Below are 23,396 nucleotides of genomic sequence, written 5' to 3'. Positions count from 1 at the left end.
GCAAGGGCAATGTTCAGATATAGTGTGGTCGGAGGAATCTTATTTTCTTCTATGTTCTTGGCATAAAATTTAACCTATTCTTAGTGACTCAGATCATGTGACATTCTTCTCAGTTTGATGTGGTCTTCAGTACACAAGTGTTTGATAGTTGATCATGCGACACATACTTTGGTAGCTGTTAGCATTGAGGATCATGGTACAAAATCATCCTCTATTAAAAGTCTCTGGCGTCAGTGATATGGTCACCTAAACATTCACTATCTTGCTCAGCTTATTTAGGATGATTTATTACTTGGCCTACCTGAAATTCAAACTCAGAATCAGCGAATTTGTGAAGCTTTTTAGGGCGAAAAGCAACACAAGACGCCATTTAAGGATGGCGACTCATGGTGAGTCTTTAAAGTACTACAGTTGGTCCATGCTGATGTATATGGTCTAATGAATACTCCTATTACTGGGTGGATTCTTACTTTTTGTTGATGATTTCAGTTGTAAAATGTGGTTGTACTTTCTTAGACAAAATTCTGACTTGTTTACTGTATTTCAGAAATTTAAGGCCTTAGTAAAAAAAGAGTCTAGTTCTATTATATCTCTTAGGTCTGATAATGGGGGGTGGGGTAAGTTTTGTTCTACTGCTTCACTTTCTGTAATACACATGGCACAAAATTTTAAATTGATCACACAATACACCCCTCAACACTTGACATTATAGAATGTCGCAACCATACCATTACAAAATTGGCCATGTATATGATGGAACACAAATGTTTCTAAGAAATATTGGGTAGAAGCAATTTTTATTGCATCTATCTCCTTAATTGGTCTCCCACACATGTAGTTAAGGGAAGATTCTTGAGGAAGCCTCGACTGGTTGCAAACCTAAGATTAATCACTTGAAAGTTTCTGGCTCCTTAGCATATGTAGGGATTCCAGATGCCTAATGTTCCAAGTTGGATTTAAAGAGTTAAAAGCTTATGTTCGTAGGATACAGTGACAACCATAAGGCTTAATGACTGATTGATATAGACACTGATCGCCTTACTTTCAGTTGAGATGTTGTCTGTGATGAAGAGTGAGGACCATGATAGAAATGTTGTCATTGATGTCAAAGGCATTCAGGAGATATATATTGTCATTGATGTCAGAAAATGGTAATATGGGAATGCATATAATATAGAAGATAAAGCTATAGTGATCATGTGAAGAATAAGATATGTGCAATTTGTGAAAAGTCAATTCAAGTGTTAAGGAATATGTCAGCCTATCTTAATACAAAAGCACAAGGATAGTGTATTCACTTATAAGCATAACAATGATCATATGCATGCAAATGTTGATAATTTCTTTTAAGCAGCAGCAGATATTTGCAGAGACAGAGATGCCAAGTAAATAAATATTTATGGAATGAAAATGCAATAAAATTAAAAGGATGATATGAATGACAAGTAGAGTTCAATAGTATAATGAACAAATGTTAAGCAAGTCAAAGCAGTTCTAAAGCCTGTGCATCAGAACGAACAGTGAATGAATTGTGCAGACATGAATATCACTAGAGCAAAGTCTATGCACATGAAGTAAGAGTACCACAGGAGGTGCAGTAGAAATGAAAATATATAATACATCGCAGATCATCTGCAATATAGTGACAGACACAACAGCGAAGGTATATTTAATTGGAAATATGGAAGTACTGGAAGAAGATATATACTAAAGGAGCAACGTCAATTCTGGAATGATGATATTAGACTGTTTTCAGTATATGGAAATCAACGAGAATCTTTGAAGTATGAAGAGAAAGTCATCACCAATAAGAATGATACACAAAGGACACGATGGAGTCTAAACTGTGCAGAGGCATTGAAATTCAAATAAGCAGTGACTTATTTGTCAAAACGACACATTGGAGGCATATTGGCAGCAACGATAATGAAAGAATGAACAGCCACATTAATACATGGGTACAATAGTCGAGCGATTCTTAGAGCAGCAATAACATTTTAGTTGGCAATTATATTAAACAAAGAGCAGTGAGTTAAGATGCAGTCATCAGTTTTGAGAAGACAACGTATATGTCTTGGCAGTGATACCAATGAATAGCAAATACAAAATCTGCAGTAGCAGTGGTCATTTAATGCATACAATTCTTCTGATACAAAACGTGATTGCACAACCTAACAAATAGTAGCCATGTGAATCATATGTGGATGAATGAAAGTAGCATGACTATACACAGCAATCATGGATAACAAAAACATATCGTGCATATACTGAAGGTAAGAAATTTAAGTCAGCATCATATAAAGAAAGTTGAAGTTCTACGGCAATGTTCTGGAAATTATAAATGACAGTGTCTATGTAAAAAGAAGATGGAGCGATCAGATTAAGTATGGAATTCATGTCATTCACAGGGAAAGAATGAAAACCACACCATGTCAATAATCGAGGGCGTCGTTGAATCTCAGAGAACAACCATTATATCGTGCATCTTAAACTGAAGCAGCAAGGAGTGGAGGTGATATGCGAACAACATTCATACAAGATGAGTGCACTCAAAATCAATAAAACAAACTTCACAAGTCAAATACCACATGGAGAAAATAAATCCTTGATGACAACGTTTATATTGCGATGAATATGTACAACGTATGGAAAAGGGCACTTCCTATGTCGGATGAATACATATTGTGATGGATATTTGAAAGTTTTTGTATTAACTTTTGAAGAAGATAAACAATGAGATACAAAATAGCGATCATGAAAATTTGAATATCAACTATCAAATAATGACAATATGCACAACATATCCACGATACAAGAAAAGACAACACTATCATAATATTATAATGGAGGAGCAAGCGGTGGTTGCAGTGAACAGAAAAAACGACATAGTGGATAGTCACAAATAGCACATAGGTTGAACAGATTATCTCTATGGCAATTCATTTTGAAAAAGCAGCAATCGTTTTAAAAGAAAAAATTTAGATGAAGAGGTGTGATTAATCAAACAGAGATTCAAAATAGTTTGGAAGACCAAAGTTTTGTTTTTGTTGCAAAATTTTATATTTATATTATATCATAATGTTTTTTAACATTTTTTTTTGTTTCAGGTTCAACAAGGGCTCATGGAGGAAAGAACCTGTAAGAAAACCTCCTCAGCAACACCCAATCTGAAAATAAAACCTAAAGTGACCTATTAACATCCCAAAATGCAGAGCCGAGTGTGGGCAATGAAATAAGCCATTTTACAAAATTATGCCCAATAAACCCCCCCTTACAATATTAACTCCAAAGGACCCCCCATACAAGAGAAGTACAAACATACATTATGCTCTATTCTTTGAAGTATACATGATTTCAGCAAACCCAGAACAAACATCCCAATAAACCCCCCTTACAATATTAAGTCCAAAGGACCTCCCTTACAAGAGAAATACAAGTATACATTATGCTTCATTTTTTAAATTATACATTACATTATGAAGTACATAGAAGAAATAAACCTTATGAGCTGACATCGATACTGTCGAAGACCAACCAAAAAGAACCATCCTGTTGTGGGTCGAACACAGTCTACTGAAAACCATACCATCACAAGGAAAAATGCAAGAAAGGTACCTTGAAGCCAAAAAGGGTCCCAAAATATCAACCGCCATATTATCAGCCAAGGACCCCGAAGATGAGTAGGGTCAGAAAATTCATTGCCATAAGCAATTGCCGCTTGACAATATAATAGGACAGGCTGTGAGTAAGATATATTAGAGAGAAAAGCTGCAGCAAAACTAGTCCCAAAACATATAACAAGAGGACACATAATCAACTATCCAGTTACTGTCCACCATCCCCCAACTGAGGAGGGGGGAAGGAATAAAGAATTCCAAAGTTTATCAGCCTCACTATGCAAGAAAGATTCAGAACCAGTATCATCCATCAGTTGAACAGATGCAGAGGAAGAGTCTCCCACACAAGGAACCGAGGAGACCTCAGAGTCATCATGCGACTCACGAGGGGCATGGCACAAACCAATGCCTCCTACTGAAGAAGCAGTTGTACAAGCTAAAAAATTGGCCAGAACAATAGCATGAGAATGAGCCATCAATAATATTAATTAAGAAAATGTGAGATTATAATTGAATATATCTCTCCATTAAGAGACTTGTTCTTTTGAATGCAATTGGTAAAGCAATATTGCAAATAAATAAATATTGAATGCAATTGGTAAAGCAAGAGAAATGAGCAGATGTAATAAAGAAGAATATTTATAAAGAGCAGAAGAAAGGAGAGTGTGTGTGGAGGAAATCAATGGAGTACGAAAGATAGAAAAAATTATTCAGATTTAATAAATCTCATACATACATTTTAAGTGAATGTTAGTATAATAGAAGAAAAAGAGTATGTAAAGATACATGTGAGAAGTCAAGAAAGAGTGTGGAGTTGAAGTGAGTACAAGAAGATATATATATAAAATCAGATTTATAATCTGATTCATATATGTACTTAGCAGTATTGTAGAAGGAATTATGAGGAATTGGAATTAAATTGATTATATGAGAAAGAAGGAAATAGACAGGGTATGAGAAGAGTGTCCTTTGAAGACAATAAGCATTTAGACGAAGGAAGGAAAAGTTATCATTTCTTGTGGAGAAAAATATTCATCATCGGTTGAGAGAACAACAGTATTAAGGTGGAAGAGCAGTTTGTGTACAGTGGGTTGGTGCTCACGAAGACAACAGTGGGAATTGGTGCTTCGAGTAGGTCAGAGCCTGAGAAGTGTGGGAGTTGGAGCTTCCAATGAGTCGGTGCTCATAAACATAGAGGTTGTAGCCTACAAAACAATTGTAAAAGAACAATTTATATGAAGAAGCAATTATTTGCCATGGTTTTCTCCTGCATTGGGTTCCCACGTAAATCTTGTGTTATAGTGTTCATTTGCATAATTCTTCATTTCAGTTCTTGAAGTTAATTGCTTGGATAAAAGTTTAAATTGGCAAATTTGTTAATATATTGATTCACCCCTCTCTCAATATATTTGTGTGCTCTTCATACCATTTCTGCTTTCTTTGACTAAGTAGAATTTTAAAGTTTAACCGTTGAAGGCTTTTGATTTGGGTGTTCGTCTTCCATCAGGTTCACCCAATGGGAGGGATAATGCAGGTCTTGAATTTGATAATGCACTACCTGACTTTCCTCCGGATGGTGTTAATCTTCCAGTTGTTGTAGGTCCTCTTCTACCTCTAAGTTAAGTTATTCTCCCTTCATTTGATGTTGGCACATCTACTCTTCGGCCTAAATGATGGGCTAAAACGATCAATTGTCTTTGTCTTGATGAGCTCATTGAGGGTAGATCCTCTAGAAATAAGGGAAAGTAACAAGATGCAGTTAACTTTTTTGTTATGGCCAACTTTCATAGTATTCATGAGCCTTAGACATTTAAAGAGGCAAAAGGGATTTGAGAATGAGAACATGCCATGGATGTGGAATACTATAGCCTTATGAAGAATGACACCTAAGTTCTCTCTGATCTTCCTCTAGGGAAGAAGCCCATTAGCTGCAAATAAGTGTATAAGGTCAAGTATCATATAGATGGTACCTTAGACAAATACAAGGCCAAAGTAGTTGCTCAAAGGTTCACACAATAGGAGGGCATTATTTATGAGGAGACTTCTTCTCCTACCCCCAAGATGAGTACAATTCTTCATCTTCTCACTATTGTAATGCAGTTTGAATTGAAGTCCATCAAATGAATGTTAAGAGTGTCTTCCTCAATGAGAGTTGCAGGAAGGAGTCTACATTACACAACCTCTTGGTTTCAAGGTTGCTGGCAAAAACCACCAAGTGTGTTGACTCAAGAAAGCACTATATGGACTTAAACAAGTATCTCAAGTGTGGTACATCAAGATTGATCAATACTTGGTTGCCCATGATTTTTATCATTGCCCTTTTGGGAGTAATTTGTATATCAAACATTGTAGTGATGGTGTTCTCTTTCTTGTTGTTGATGTGGATGAATTGATCATTATTGGTAGTTCAACACATTTAATTGCAAAAATCAAAGAAGACACATGTGAGGATTTTGATATGACAGCTCTGGGGCTTCTCCATTATTGTTTAGGTTTTAAGTTTTGGAAGACTAATGGTAGCATCTTTATTTCGTAGTCTAAGTATGCCAAGAACTTGTTTGTCAGGTTTTCTATGCAGGAACGTAAACTTGTTTCCACACCTTAGGATAAAGGACTAAAGTTGTCAAACATATTTGATTCCCCTCTTGCGATGAAACCACTTACAAGCAACTAGTGGGTAGTCTCATCTATCTCACTACTACTAGACCTCATCTTAGGTTTTTAGTGAGCTACATTTCATGCTTCATGACAACCCTTAAGGCTAATCATTGGGTTGTAGTGAAACGTGTACTGCATTATTTGAAGGGCACCTCTGATTATGGACTTCTTTACACTGAGTCATGATTCTATACTCAGTGGTTTTGGAGATTCAGATTGGGTAGGTTCGGTTGATGACATGACACCAATCTTTGGATATGTGCTCTATTTGGATTTGGTTGAGTCATTGCAACTAGTAAAAAGCAACATGTAGTTTCACTCTCCTCTACAGAAGCAGAGTATCAAGGAGCTTTTAAGGTAGCTTGTGAGGTAGTTTGGCTTTGTTGGATGCTTGTAGATATGCATTTGTCTCAAGTAGGCCTGACTGCCTTGCTTTCTGATAATTAGGGAGTTCTCAAACTTGCCAAGAATCTGGTCTTCCATGAAAGAACCAAACATGTGGATGTTCATTGTCATTACGTTCAGCAGTTGTTTGAAAACATGACAATTCACTTGCAATATGTTCCAATAGTGGATCAGACCGCAGACATTCTCACCAAGCTTCTTGGACTAGATAAGTTTGTTAAATTTAGGGGACAACTTGGTGTTGTTGACAAATTGACCATTAAGGAAGGGTATTAAAATATTATTATATTACTTTAATGGTCATCTTTTTTATATTATGCAAATTAGATAGATAAGATTGTATCTATGATCTTCTTCAGTTTCTTATTAGTAATTTTCTATTTTGTACCTATTGTAAGTTCTTTCTAATAATCTCTTTGATCATTTGTTAATATAATCAATAATGCATACAGACAAGTATTTCATCTTTTGTGCCATGTGAAGAGAACTAAAATATTTTGGTTATCTTTTCTAAGCGCTGCATATCAGAAAGCTGTTGTATAAGTAATATCGAGCGTTTTATACTTGACTTTGGCAACCTTAAGAAGAAAAATCATATGAGGGATATGCAACTTAAAAGAATATTTTTACTGAACTGCGACGGCCAAACAATGGTTACCCCAAACAGTTGAGAGACAACACCACTGACAATGAAGAGGCTTATGAAAGAACATCACCAAAGAGCCTGACAAAAGTGAACAGTACAGGAATTTGCCAAAGATTAGAGTTGATTGAGCACCATAATTGCTTCCCATTCCTCCTGGAGGAAATCCAGTTGTTTTCTGCATAGATAATACCAGAGAGAGGACACAGAGCCAGTAGAAAAAACACCTAGATTTCCTCAGAGAGGATTGAGAAGTGACTACGTGCTCGATCAATTCTGATCTTTAGGGGATTCCTGTACTGCTTGTGGTGGTTGAGATTTTTGGTGCTGGTCTTTTGTTAACCTAATGGCAAAGTTGCATGGACACAGCTACAGTATCAGATATGGATATGGCCATTTTTTAAGACTCCCATTATGGATATGGCTGTTTACAACATTCATTAAAAATACATACACATCTATTTCACACAATTTTTTAAGTTACTAGAGGAGATTGTTATTACTTCAAAAGCAATACAGACACATAATTTCTACATAAATAATTACAAGTTGATTTAACAATTTACAAATGCAAAGATACTAGACTCGGTTTGGAAGATAATTAAAAAAATTGGGCCATTGAAATAGAAAAACATTCCATTTGTTTTTCTCGGTGTAGGATTTGAATATACAATTTTTTAAAAAAATTGCATAAATGATTTTTTGGAATTAAACTTAAGAAGATTTGCGTTAAATTGAAAAAAATCAAATCACATAGTATCTATCATTTTTGGAAAATCGAGATATTTTGGGCATGCATGTGTACAGTATCTGACTTGTATTTAGGCCATATTGGATGTGTATCAGTGTTGCTGTCCTCTTGCTTTTATTGGCTGTTGCTTCGATGTTTCCTTGCTATTTCTTTTTGGTTAGATTATAAAAGGGTAAAGGTTTACCTTGAATAAAAATTATTGAATTTAATTCTCCATTTATCCCTCAAGAAGTTAAGCACTGAAGTTCTGTCCAGCATAGGGTCGATCAAACTCTACAATTTGATCCACAGATAGCCCTACATATGAGATATCTGCAAAATGTACAAGCTCAGCTGCACTGAATAAAGCTCTATAAAGGAGATACTACCTACAAAAGAGCACAATAGTTCAGATTCCAGCCAACATGGAAAATTTATGCTCTTTAAAAATGGGTATTCTGCTTTCAGTCTCTTTATCCTTAAAAGATATGGAAAACAAGGCCCAACTCTTAAAAGTGAATGCTCTAACCAGCAGATTCATGGGCACTCTTCCAAGACACAATTCTCTTTCTCTTTGAATTTTTTTATTTGGGAAAATTGACATCCCCTTGGCATGGTATATCCTGATTTCTAATAATGATTTGGGGTTCTTTATGGCTGTATTATCCTCTAATGCAGGAAAAGTTAGAACTCTTTGAAGGAGGCTCTTTGTTTAAAAAAAAATCAGGCCTCTTAACAAACCATGAATCTGTGATTAGTTAATAATCAATTAAGTAGGGATATATGTATGCTGAAGAAATCAATATCCTCTTGCAATAATTTAACAAAAACAAAGCCAATGAATTCATCTTCAAGAAAATTCTTTTTTAGACTGTACATATATAATCAACATTGGATGACTTTCATGTTCAGGTCTTCTAGAATTGTAACATATTTGGATGTGTATGGTTTTCTGTTTGTCAGTTGTTAGGGTCCAGAGAGACTTAGTTTTCTTACTATCTACAATAAAAGAAATGAAGTTTATAAACATATGCTATCAAAACACTTCTTGTATAATGCTAGATGTGATTGCTCTTTCATTTAATAAACTTTTGCCATTCTTTTCCAAACTTAAATTTCCCGGTTCTTAGCAGGGCTTCTCTTGATGAAGATTAAGGAATTATGGAGGGCAGCTGTGTTTCTTTCAACCCTCATAAAATATCCAGTAACAGAGTACCTGGAAATTCTTGATAGTGAAGAAGTGACAGAAAAAAGGGCTTCACTGTATATATCCATTGAGAAGTCTGTCTTACAATTAGGTTTGTGTTGTCATGTTTATGATCTTGATGCTTATATTAGCTTCTGTAATTGTACTATTTCAGATTTATATCTCAAGTTTTGTGTGAAAATCCATTGATGAGGGAATTTACAACTCTTTTTAAGGCTTATCCAAGTTGCACTAGATTACTTCCTTTTCAATGGGGAGATTTCTTCACAGTTCTTGCATTTAATCAAAGTAATGATTAGATTTAGGTTTCTAAAGAATCATGACTTATTGTAATGTCATGAAAAATAAAGGATGCTAGATCTGCTTGCTGTTTTCATCACTAAACAATCACGAGTTACTGCAAGGTCATGAGAAAGAAGCGACGCTAGGTCTGCTTTCTGTTTTCATCCCTAAAGAATCATGAATTACTGCAAGGTCATGAAAAAATGGGGATGATAGGTCTGCTTGCTGCTTGCTGTCTGATTGCATGATTGTAGAAAAGATTTGAGGTTAAAAGAAAATGTCCCTATGTTATCTTTTAAACAAATTTTTGTTAAGACACTTTTTAGTTTTAATCAATTTCTAGCATTTTGTCAAACAAATAACTATCTGTTTATTGATGCTAGATTTTCTTAGTGTCACTAAACATATAGGACTATGATTAGTTTGATTACTCTTTGAAGATCGTTATTATGCAGAAATAGTCACCAAACTGACACATCTAAAAATTGATTTTTTAAATTCTTTCCTACACAAATTTTCAGTGAATATGTGATATGGCCATGAGTCAAGATGCTAAACTGAAAATCTAAAAGAAATTACTGAGCTTCGAAGAAAATAGAAGATTCTTAGAAAGGATGAGTTAGTAAGCAGTATATCTAGCTCCAACTCATATGGTTGTGAGCATTGGATCATCCCTCCATTTACAAAGAGGTGCTAGGCGGGGTCCCTTCCCTCTACCCCTCTCTTCCCCAATGCCGCTTTGTAATGTGCCCATTTTGGTGCGTTCCTATTTTTTGAGCGTTGGCTCAGTTTAGAGATTTTTCTTGGTATTTATTGAAAAATCTTGAAATTGGTTCTCTAGATGTTCACATTGCTCTTTGTAGCGTTTGTAAGTTTTTCTGGGTTTGTTTCCTTCAGTCCTTGGAGAAAAATACTTTTTATAGAAACCACTCATTTTGACACGAGCCTTCTAGGGTTGTTCTTGTCACACCTTGGAGGACACTACTATTTGTAGTAAGTGGTCATTTCAATAACAACCTTCTGGGTTTTTTAAGGTTTTTTTTTTTCCATTCCTTGGAGAATACTATTATTTTTAGTAAGTTATCATTTTGGCACCAGTCTTCTCCTTAGTCCTTGGAGAAAATACTATTTGTAGTAAGTGATTGTTTCGGCACCAGTCATAATCTTTCAACATCAGTTGTGTTCTGGCTTGTTTAGTTCCCTTTCTGGTGTCTTGGTGGGTTTTTTCCAAGGCAAATGGCAATATTTAATATTTGTAGTAAAGCTGCAAACTGACATTTAAATATTCCCTTTAATGTTTTACTATAAAGTGTTATATTTTGTACCTCAAGTGGATGACTAATAGAGATGAGGGCTGCAGAGGGGGAGGAAGGGATGTGGGGCTTTGTACATGAAATAGTTTTAATCATAGTTTCACTGCCTTGGAGGATGGGGGGCGCTAGAATGGGGGACTAGTTCTAATGTTTTAGTATAAAGTGTTATATTTTGTCCCTCAAGTGGATGACTAATAGAGATGAGGGCTGCAGAGGGGGAGGAGGGGATGTGGGGCTTTGTACATGAAATAGTTTTAATCATAGTTTCACCGCCTTGGGGGACGGGGGGCGCCGGAATGGGGGACTAGTTTGTAGGAAAAGGGACAAAGAGGCCTTAGTTTGGAGACAACAGAGGAAAGATGGTAGGGGACAGGGTGGTTGTATATACTATACATATGGTATTTAAAATGCTAGTTATGAAAAAATGTATTGCAATATATGATGTAAAGATGTAAAAGAGTAAATACTTGAACATTCATTAAATTGGAACATCGAACATCGAACATAAATAGTCAAATCAGCAAATAGTCAACAATAGGACATCCCCCATGATGCAGGAGCATCTTGGGTACTTTGGCAATCTTGCATCAACCAAAAGATTTCCTTTCTTTGTTCCTGTTTGCTGTTTGAAGAATGGCCACTGCTGTTTGCATTTTCTCTTTTCGTAGAGTTAACTCCTTAATTGGACCTATCGTGGATCCTTTGCCTTTTCTTGTAGAATCTAATTTCGTCATTTGTAGGAATTATCCTTCTCTTTCTTCAAGGCGTGCTGATTTCCTAGCATCTCGAGTAATGTGCAAGTTTGGCTTTCGACGGGGTTTGCGTTGACATCATGGCATTCCATAGACTTGGGAACGTCTTCTTGTATTAGGTGTGAACCTTTCCTTGTCCCCTCAGAAGTTTATTTGCTTATTTGGAAGGTTGCTGAATTCTCCTTTGGGGTAGGACCTATAATTTGTAATAAATTGCTTGACAGGCTAACTTGTGGTCTTTCTGGCTATAAAAGTAGAGCTATTGGATTAGGAAAAGTACAATGAAGTTAGATAGAAGAAAAATACAAACAATTGGCTTTGTAAGCCCGAGCTCTTAAGCTCATTGATTGTAATATGAATGTATGTGGCTGCAACCAAGTAGGCCTTTTGCTTGACATGTTCAATGAAGATTATCTGATCATTGCTGCATTGGTTCCTCTATTTTTTCTTGTGTTTTCTTCTATTTGGTGACTTTTGCATGTAAGTCTAAGCAAGGGTAGTTGGAAGGTGTTGTTTATCCTCTCTTGCCTTGCGTCAGGTGGTATTAGAGCAAGTTTCTTTCTTGGCAAAGTTTGGGATCGTGTAGAACCTTGTTGAAGATTGGCTGTACGGTGGCAAAACTAGTTTCTGACATATAACTTGCAAAAGGTTACAATTATTGCAAGAACTATTGTTAAATGGTTTTGTAACAAACACATTTTCATATCTAAATCAAAGACGTTTTATACTAAAAGCTCCCAACATTTATAGATAATTGAATCCTTTTCACATGACAATAACTACTTTTAACAATTAACAGAAAATAACTGTAATCATATTCAAGATCAACTATTAACTATTCATAACTGTAATTTCATGGTCAGCTGAAACAAATAGACTAACGACTAATTATCATAACTGTATTCATGATCACTTGAAAATAACTATAATCATATCAATTGAAATAACTAGATCAACATTAACTATTCCTAATTGTAATCATGTTCAACTGAAATAAATAGATTAATGACTAACTATCATAACTATATTCATGATCAACTGAAAATAAGTATAATCATATTCAATTGAACTAACTAGATCAACGATTAACTATTTCTAATTGTAATCATGTTTAGCTGAAATAAATAGATTAACAACTAACTATCATAATTGTATGCATGATCAACTGATTAACAAGTAAAGTAAATGCTTAACAAGAAGGAAAGGAACATACAAGTATCATCGGAGGATCTTTAGCTAGTTGTGCAAGCTTCGACATTGGTGAGAGGAGAAGCATTGACATAGGTTTAACCTTCCAACCTCGGATCATACTTATCCCCACACATTCTATTAAATTAGAATGACCCTCCCTCGGGATTGGGCTTGGGATGTTCTTCAGTCCAGCCACCTGAGCATCCTGGTGTTTTGAATGTTTGCTCAGTTATGAAACAGACATTCTTACATAATTGGTGCTATTGACATCAAGTATCATTAGATGGTAAACATGCCTATAAACTACCTTGGCCAAGGATTTCCGATGGGTTCATCAACCCGATCACCACCGCTCGACTTGACAATAGGTTCCATTATAGGGATAAGCATGAACTATTAAGCATATTTCTTTTAAGTTATTCATGTTTGATTTCTTCTTTGTTTTCTTGCAGATTTGTTCCACCTCTTCATCATTCATGGCTTCACAGCCGGTGATTCCCAGGTGTATTAAAAGATTCTGAGCACTTTGCCCTTTCACATCTCTTCAGCATTCTTGGCTACATTGCTGGTGAATCCTAGGTGTATTAAAAGATTATGAGCATTCTACCCTTGATATCTTCCATCATGAGTTGTGACATGTTATTTTTGTGAACAACAACAATCATACAAGTTCTTATTGTGTTCAGAAACTCTTCTTTATGGTATACTACTCAGCTAGATATAAAGAGATTAAGAAAAAGTTCTTTGTAAGTCTTCAAGGTTTATTCAACAAGGAAAAAAAAAGAAAAATCATGAACATAGACATAAGAAGAAGTTCTGATCCTAGCCGACTGCTATAGATTTGCATTTATAAACTTGAAAGGTTAATTCATGGCCTGAAATGTATTCTTTGGAAAACTTGAATCTTAATGACCCCCTCTTGGCTTTCTTCATCGCTAATCCTCAGTATTTTAGCCGGAATTACTTGCTCGGCTATGTTGGAATTGCTCAAGCTGAACAAGGTTGATAACAATGGTAATTTGTAGAAGACTTAATGGTGGATTGTAGACGTTTCAAGGAAGATTGCAAAGACGTTTTAATGGCTGATTGGAAATCGTATCAAGGCAGATTGCAGTCATAATAGTGTAGGGACGAGTTGGTAAATGAACATGAAAAATTTGGACTGAAGCAAGGAAGGAAGAATTTGGGCACCAAGGAAAGGGTGATCCTGACTCTCCCTCACGACTTCCTTAAATGGAGAGCAAACATGACTCCTTGGCTCCCATCGGTTATAAAAAAATTATAATCGATTCAAATTTCCAAGAAATAAATCGATTATGAAAAGAGAGGGAAAGAAAGAATAAAATAGAAAGTTGAAAAGAGGAGTTGGCAAGATTATAATTTTCATTTATTATTATAATATATTCTTATGTACATTCATGTAAGTATGTCAATGTGGTGACATCATTAAATTACGTTATTATAATTTATTGGTGCCATTTCATTTTTATATTTATGTGTATGTAAGTATTTATTATAATAATATGATGAAGATCAATTAAAAATCTCTTGAGGTATGTATTATATTTTTATTTAGATTATTTTATATTTTTCTTAGAATATTTTTCTTAATAGCTCATGCGGTCCCAAAAATGTATCCTGTGATCAAGTTGTTGCATCCTTTCTAAAAAAGTTTAAGGTCATACCTGCCGATTCTGATGACTAAACTTAAGCGAACATCCCATTCCGATGATCCCATTTAGCAATGCTTCCCCTCTCTTCATCTTCTCCTGCAATCACCCATAAAAACACTTCCACCATAATAATAATTCCATAATAATTCATAAAAACATATTAATTGTTATTTTAAATCAAACAACTGCTAATCACGTAACAACAGTTATTCGTTAACGACCATCTTCATTAAAAGTTAATACAACGTATATAAATAACTACCTATTTCACATGATCATGACAGAATAATTCGTTAAATCCAATGGTTATGAACAAGTTTAAAATCAGGTCAAAAATTTGGGATGTAACAGGTTCAAGGTAGAGGAAATGCAGACAATGCTATTATGGATATGTTGAGATAGATTGCAGCTAAACTTGAAGCTGTTGAAACCGTAAAGTTATAAGATTGTTTATTGAAAGAGACTTACTAAATTTTATTTTCAATTTTTGAGTAATCCATAACTCTATTTCTGAGCTCATATATATATATATCTTGTACTGATAATAATAATTTGTAGATGTGTCCAGAATTTCCTTCTATAGTATTTGAGCAAATTTAATTCAATTATATATTAGTGCAGTTCTGATTGTAATGACTGAGATGATATGCCAAATTTATTGATATATCTCAGCAGATGTAGATGCATATTATATATGCATTGGAATATGATCACTTAGGGGCATGACCCTATGTGGTCATGCTTCAATGCATATACAATATGTTTGGTGAAAGCACCAATTCACTTAACATTCGTTGATACCCAAAATGATCGGTGAGATTAGTATAAGTAACGCGGATACACTTAACAATATCCTCGGCAACTTACAATACTCGATACTAATGATCGACATTAATAAATTGCTTTACTAAAATGATAGGATTATAACATGTGATCGATAACTTCAGAATATTATAATATTATGATGATTTATATATATGTGTGTGTGTGTGTGTGTGTGTGTGTGTGTGTGTGTGTATTTTTATGTATAATCAGACTTTAGTATATAGATTTATCATCAGCCATATAAATTTCCATATATTATATTTGCTTGAGTTTCCATGAAGCTAATAATCTCAAAAACAAAAGAAGTAGAAAAATGCATCTTGAAGATATTAGTGATGAAGAAGCAGCAGCAAAAGCACTGAATCTTGAACCTTAGGTGGAACAAGATGAAGAGAGACTTCTAAGAGCTTTGAATAGAGCGAATTATAGACCTGTTTTTGAACTTTCTACTTATAGTGGAAGACTTGATATTGATGCTTTGTTGGATTGGAAATTGAGAAATATTTTGATTATTAAAGTATTCCCGAGGATATGAAAGTGAGGGTAGCAGCTACAAGGTTGAAATGACATTAAGTTTGCGTAGGGTGGATGACATTATGGATAGATTGAGTGGAGCAAAGTATTTTACAAAGATTGATTTGAAAAGTGGCTATCATCAGACTAAAATCAGACGAGATGAGTAGACGACTACTTTTAAGACTAATGAAGGTTTGTGTGAGCAATTGGTTATGCCTTCTGGTTTAACTAATGCACATAGTACTTTTATTAGGTGGATGAATGAAGTTTTGAAGAAAATCTTGGGTAAGTTTGTGATTGTATACCTTAATGATATACTAATTTACAGTAAGACTAAAAAAGAACACCTTGAGCATATCAAACAAGTTTTGTAGAGGTTGAAGGAGGAGAAGTTGATAAATTGAAGAAATGTTCTTTAATGAAAGAGAAACTTGTGTATCTTGGTTTTGTGATTTCTACTGATGGTTTGAAGATGAATCCCGAGAAAGTAAAAGCTATTCTTGATTGGCCTACACGTGAGAACATTGGAGAAGTTAGACCATTTCATGGATTGACAAGTTTCTACAGAAAGTTTATCAAAAATTTCAGTTCAATTTGTAATGCTATGATAGAGACTATGAGAGGTGATAAAAAGGATTTCAAGTAGACAAATGGAGCAAATAGAAGCTTTGAAACATTAAGGGAAAAGCTCGCAGAATTAACTGTTCTTGCTTTTCGTGATTTTAGCAAAGTTTTTAAAGTTGATTGTGATGCTAGTGGTAATGTCATTGGCGCTGTTTTGAGTCAAGAAGGTAAGCATATAACTTTCTATAGTGAGAAATTGAATGATGCTAAAAAGGAAATATTTAGTCTATGATCAAGAATTTAATGCAATTATTTAGGCTTTGAGGAAATGGAGACACTATTTGATGCTTAGAGAGTTTGTGTTATACACTGATCATAAAGCTTTACAGTATTTGGGAAGTCAGAATTAGTTGAATTAGAGACATGAAGTTGGTTGATAAATTGAAGAAATGTTCTTTTATGAAAGAGGAACTTGTATATCTTGGTTTTGTGATTTTTGCTGATGGTTTGAAGATGAATCCTAAGAAAGTAAAAGCTATTCTTGATTGGCCTACACTTGAGAACATTGGAGAAGTTATACCATTTCATGGATTGACAAGTTTCTATAGAAAGTTTATCAGAAATTTCAGTTCAATTTGTAATGCTATGACAAAGATAATGAGAGGTGATAAAAAGGATTTCAAGTGGATAGATGGAGCAAATAGAAGCTTTGAAACATTAAGGGAAAAGTTCATAGAATTAACTATTCTTGCTTTTCATGATTTTAACAAAGTTTTTCAAGTTGATTGTGATGCTAGTGGTAATGCCATTGGCATTGTTTTGAGTCAAGAAGGTAAGCTTATAGCTTTCTATAGTATGAAATTGAATGATGCTAAAAAGGAAATATTTAGTCTATGATCAAGAATTTTATGCAATTATTCAGGCTTAGAAGAAATGGAGACACTATTTGATGCCTAGAGAGTTTGTGTTATACACTGATCATAAAGCCTTACAATATTTAGGAAGTCAAAATAAGTTGAATCAGAGACATGACGTTGGTTGAGTATATGTAAAAATTTTCTTGTGTTAAAACATAAGAGTGGACAATCTAATAAGGTAGCAGATGTGTTGAGTAGAAGAAGAAGTTTGTTGACAAAGATGAGAGTTAAAGTGCTTGGATTTGAGGATTTGAAGAACTTGTATGAAACTGACCTTGATTTTGTAGAACCTTGGAAAGATTGTAAGAACTTTGTGATTGATGAACAAGATAAGTGGGTTGATTATTTCATTTAGGAGGGTATGTTGTTTAAAGGAATTTAGTTGTGTATACCTCGAGAATCTATGAGGGGAATATCATTAAAGAGAAACACAGTGTTAGACTTGCAGAACATTTTGGCATTGATAAGACAGTAAAGATGATTTCTGAAAGTTACTTTTGGACATAGATATATAAGGATGTACAGAAGATGGTAAGGAGCTGCAGAATATGTCAAGTTGCTAAAGGAAGTAGTCAAAATGTTGGATTGTACACACGTTTTCCTATTCCTTGCAAACCTTGGGAATATATTAGTATGGATTTTGTAAAGCGATTACCTAGAACGTAGAGAGGTAATGATTCTATCTTTTTAGTGGTTGACAAAATTTCTAAAATGACACATTTTATACCTTGCAAGAAGACATCAGATGCAGTACATAACAGACTTATTTTTCAGGGACATTGTGAGACTTCATGGATTGGCTAAGACTATTGTTTTAGACAGAGATGCTAAGTTCACTGGTTATTTTTGGAGGAAACTTTGGGGGAAGCTGAATATTGATCTAAAGTTAAGTTCTACATTTCATCAATAGATTGATGGACAAGTTGAGGTTGTGAACAAAAGTTTGGGTAACCTTTTGAGATGTTTGATTGGAGATAGAACTTCTAATTGGGATTTGATTTTGGTACCAGCTGATTTTGCATATAACAATTATGTTAATAAAAGTACTAAGAAGACTCCTTTTGAAATTGTAGATGGCACGAGTCCTAGAGTAGCTATTGAATTGATGAAATTGGATGCTGAAGTAAAGAATAGTGTTGAAGTTGAAGAATTTGTGGACTTTATGAAGAATTTTCATGAAGAAGTGAAAAGCAATCTACATGACAATAATCAAGGATATAAAGACATAGTAGATAAGATGAGACATAACTTTTGAGGTTGGAGATGAGATAATGGTATGCTCGAAGAAAAACAGATTTCTAGTTGGCACTTACAATAAGCTGAAATTTAAGAAGTTTGGGCCTTGTAGAATCTTGAAGAAACACGACAGTGGTAATACTTTTGAAGTTGAATTGCTTGAAGATATGGATATTTCAGCAGTGTTTAAGATTTTAGACATCTTTGAGTATCATGAATCAGATGAAGAGACAGTTGATAACTTGATTATCCTACGAAGACAGAAGGAATTGATAAGGTTTGGGATACCAGAATTAGTGAGAGCACTAGAGGAAAGGATTACAAATAGTATTTGGTTTAGTGGAAAAATAAACTTATTGAAGATAGTTCTTGGATCACAGAAGCTGAGTTGGATCTTTATAATACTTCTGAGCACGTCAAGGCTTCTTGATGTGGACATTAGTTCTTTATTTACCTAGGTGTCTGATGTAGGAGCATCTTGGGTACTTTGACAATCTTGCATCAACCAAAAAATTTCCTTTCTTTGTTCCTGTTTGCTGTTTGTGTTTAATCTTTCTACGAAGTCAACTTCTTAATGTGGTTCTATCATGGATCCTTTGCCTAAGCTTGTTGAATCTAATTCCATCATTTGCGGGAGTTATCCTTCTCTTTGTCCGAGGTGTGCTGATCTGCACACTTGGAAACTTCTTCTTGGATCACGCGTGGAACTACCCTTCTCTCTGTGGAAGTTTATTTGCTTGTTTGGGAGGGCACTGAATTCTCCTTTGAGGCGAGACATATAATTTGTAATAAATTGCTTGACAGGCTGACTTGTGGTCTTGCTGGCTACAAAAGTAGAGATTTAGGATTAGGAAAAGTACAATGAAGTTAGATAGAAGCAACAGACAAAGAATTGGCTTTGTAAGCCCGAGCTCTTAAGCTCACTGGTTGTAATTTGAATGTATATGGCTACAACCAAGTAGGCCTTATGCTTAGCATGTTGAATGAAGATTATCTCATCATTGTTGCATTGGTTACCGATATAATTTCTTGTGGTTTCTTTGATTTGGTGGCTTCCATGTGTAAAAGGGTAGTTGAGAGGTGCCCTTTATCCCCTCCTTCCTTGTGTCACCCCATCCTCGGTGGAGGTGGTAGAATCTGGTGCCGTTGCTAAGGATGGAGGGACAGAGTCCCCAAGTTCTTAGTGTATCCTTGACTTCAAGACTTGGTGAAAAAATTGGGGGGGAGGGGGGAGTGTCTCCGTGTCCATATGGTTTTAATATTTAATAATTGAAAGAGGTCTTTTTGAGGGAAAATGTTACTTTTTCAAAAACAAAAAAGTGCTTTTTTGAAAAGTTGCAAAAGAAAAGAAACATTGTTTTTAAAACTAGAATGAAAAATAAAAACACTTTTTTGAAAAATCAATGGAAAAAAGACACTTTTTCTTAAAATAGGTCTCAAAATATTATAAAAGGAGGATTTTGTTGGAGTGAACATAGAATTTCTTCCAAAGTTGATTGAGAATAAAAACCCTCGGCAAAGCTCTAGATTTGGTGGGGAAAGATCCTCCCTAGCTGTTTTGGGAGTGTTTCTACCTCAAGAAACGCAATTGCTTTTGCAATTGTAGATTGACGTTTCGAAAAAAAATGACAATATTCATGGTATTTTGATTGCAAGTTTTTGGATTTTATTTTTTGGTGTTTTTGCAGAATTTTTTTTTGGGTTTTTGGTTGATTTTAGGAATTTTCTATGCTAGCTATGCAATTGAAGGTTTCTAGTGATCCCTTAAATAATGCACATTATTTTTGCAGTTTGAAGAAGAGCTGGAACAAGTTTATAAATGAAGGTTATTTCTTCCTTTGCTAGGAGATCAGATTGGAGTCTTTAAATAGAGGGTTTTTACTATTATTCTATTATTGGAAGGGTCACTGCTTTGAAATCTTATGCATACTTGACAATGGATATCATCCATTTGGATGCATAGTACCATATTGACATTGCCTAATGCAATGACATGGAAGTCATAATTGATTGTGCAACTTCCAATTGTGATTTTCAAATTCGAGGCCATTTTCCACAAAGTGTTTGTGATCCATAGTCCGTCTTTATAATAAACCACTCTTGTTTCATGGTTTGGAGTCCTTTGGAGATGATTAATGTGGTTTTTTATGAAATTGTATGTAGCCCTACTATCTATGGGTATTGTTACTGATTATCCTTGCAACATTTCGTGAACTTAATAAGTATTGTATCTTAGAGATCCAATCATTGTGGCAAGTGTACCAGCCTTCTTATGAATGAAGGCTTGTTGGCATCTTCCTTTGACTCTTCTTGTGAAATTCCAGATTTTATAGAACAAATCTCAATATGGTTCTAGGCTCAATTTCTATTCTGAGTGAATTACCTGTGATTAAACCCTAGTCAGAATTTCAACAAAATAATAGTTTTATTTAACTTCAAAATAGTCAATTGAATCTTGAGTTTGTATTGAATTGATTGAATTTACATAATAACTCAGAATATGCACTTGGAGAATCACGCAAGTATATTGAAAATAGAAGAAACAAAATTGCTGTTCTATCCTGGTAATTGTTGTATTCCTCCTTGACTTTCAATCTGACATCATTTCTCAAAGTACGAACATTAACGGGGCCAAGAAACATTTTAAGAAACGAAACCTGAGGCTTGTCTGGATTAAGAGCAGAAACATCGCCTTCACTAATCATACAACGGGCTCTAAATAGTTCCTCTTCTAATGTGGCCATCTAGAAGCAGGAATTCTTCTTGATGCCAATACTCTAATTGCAATTGGAAGCATCCTTGGAAGCTTCTCCGTCAACTTTCTCTAGTTTGATGTCAAGGTCATTCTATTGCTTCAAATTCTTATCATAGAAAACCAATAATTGCTCAAAGTCAACGTTACTTTGCTCTTCTCATCTAACAGGTTGTTGTATTTTTGTGTTCATGAAGTGTCTCTGTCTGGTTACTCCACATATGAACTGTCCGCTCTGTCAAAGGCCTTCAGACACAATACCATCTTCATTGCAATATTATGAAACTTTGTATTGTTATGTAGACATGATTCTATTTCCATGGATACAATCTTTACTCCATCTTCACATACGTCATGAATCACAATGATAAACAAAGGTATTTCCCACTAACAACAGCAGATTCTAAAATTCTGCTTCGTCGGCTCAACACATACGAAAATAAGATTCTTGTGTTACCATTCATCAATCTTCAATGTCATTGATTATGTCTCACTCACCCGTCTCCACTAGGTGAGACTTTTATATCTTGGCGAATGGAGTTGAATAAAATTTCCTCTTGGTCACTAATGAACTTTGATGAAATGCTCGATTCTCATTCTTGTCCTTACTCATCGTCCATGGCTATAATTTATTTGAGAAGAAATGGGGTTGAATTTCCTTGAATTTCTAAAACTGCCCAATTGGAAGAATTAATTAATCCAGAAAACAACTTAATTATAATGCTATCATAGATTTTAAAATAATTAATTAATTTGTATTAGTTTTGAAATTGTGGAACTAATATAAAATAATTAATATTTTATTCTTATTTCTCTTGTTTATCTTTATAAAGATAGTTTCAGAGAAACATTACAAATCTCCCCTCCCTCTTGTTGCTTGCCCACAAGCAACTGTAAATTGGGATGTTGGAGCACCTGTTCGCCTTCCCATGTCGCATCATCCATTGGCAAATTCTTCCATTGAATCAAATATTCCTTGATGGAACAATTACGCAAACACCTTACCCGTACGTCTAGAATTTTGTGACAAACAATTTCCAATTTTCCCTGTGAATCCGAAGGTGGTAATTCTTCGGAAAGTGTCACCTGTTTGCCCAAGGCTTTCTTAAGGCATGATACGTGAAATATATTTTGTATACGGCTATCCTCTAGAAGATTTAATTCATAAGGAACAATACCAATTTTTTTGACAACCTAATAAGGTCCATAGAAGCGAGGTTTCAACTTGTCAGCACCACTGCGTTTGAGAGAAGACTGTCGATAGGATTGTAGTCGGAGATACACCAATTCACCTTTCTCAAAATTGCGCTCTGTACGTTTCCTATTTGCATAAATTTTTTGTTGATTTTAGAATAACTTGACTTTCCTGAAGCCAATGCTGAGCTTTGGGTACATTACTATTGTCAAAAGCAAGATCAATAAAAGACAGTATCATATCCATGCATGGAGTCATACTAATAGACATATGATATGTCGTGTTGTAACAATATTCCCCCAAATACAACCACTTGATCTAAGCCTTTTGATGCCTAGCCACATAATTGTGAAGGTAACCTTCAACCCATTTGTTCACAATCTCTATTTGCCCATTTGTTTGCAGATGATAGCTGGTGCTATGATTCAACTCTATACCTGTTAACTTGAATAGTTCTTCTCAGAAAATGCTCAGAAATTTGCTATCTCCGTCGCTAATAATGTTCTTTGGCAAACCATGCAACCTAAACCGCGGTGAACTCGGTAGTGATAGCAAAGAAATGGGAAAATTTTGTCAGTCTATCAACTATAACAAAAATACAATCTTTACCTTGTACTCGGGACAAACTAGTAATTAAATCCATAGATTTGCTTTCCCGTTTCTGTTTTGGAATTGGTAAAGGCTGAAGTAGTCCTACTGGATAGATATGCTTGGCTTTATTTTGCTGGGATGTGATAAATTCCTTCACATAACGTAAGACATCATTTCTGAGCCCTTTCCATGTAAACTGTTCACGTATTTTCCTATAAGTTTTAAAATAACCAAGATGTCCCTCCAAAGGGAGATCATGAACTGCTTGCATAATTCTTAATTTTAATTTAGAACCAGGTACAAGAAAAATTCTGTCTTTGTAGTAAATA

General features: G+C 34.8%; 1 protein-coding gene across 9 annotated transcripts in view; it reads left to right on the top strand.

Annotated features, from left to right (window-relative positions):
• Positions 1-23,396, top strand: part of LOC149578277 (Polynucleotide adenylyltransferase family protein) — a 189,851-nt gene that overhangs the window by 138,469 nt on the left and 27,986 nt on the right. For 7 of the 9 annotated variants that reach the window (XM_089828052.1, XM_089828050.1, XM_089828060.1 and 4 more), the window contains exon 14: positions 9,187-9,351. The exons of the other annotated variants lie outside the window; for them this stretch is intronic. In XM_089828052.1, coding sequence (XP_089684178.1) covers positions 9,187-9,351 — 165 coding nt within the window. The remainder of the gene's footprint in view (positions 1-9,186; positions 9,352-23,396) is intronic. 9 annotated transcript variants of the gene reach the window in all.

The sequence above is a fragment of the Cupressus sempervirens genome, chromosome 1, assembly GCF_028749045.1.
Source record: "Cupressus sempervirens isolate cs-2001-9-10 chromosome 1, ASM2874904v1, whole genome shotgun sequence".
Classification (NCBI taxonomy): Eukaryota; Viridiplantae; Streptophyta; class Pinopsida; order Cupressales; family Cupressaceae; genus Cupressus; species Cupressus sempervirens.
The sequence above is the reverse complement of the archived record's forward strand: the minus strand, read 5'-3'. Positions and strand labels throughout refer to the sequence as shown.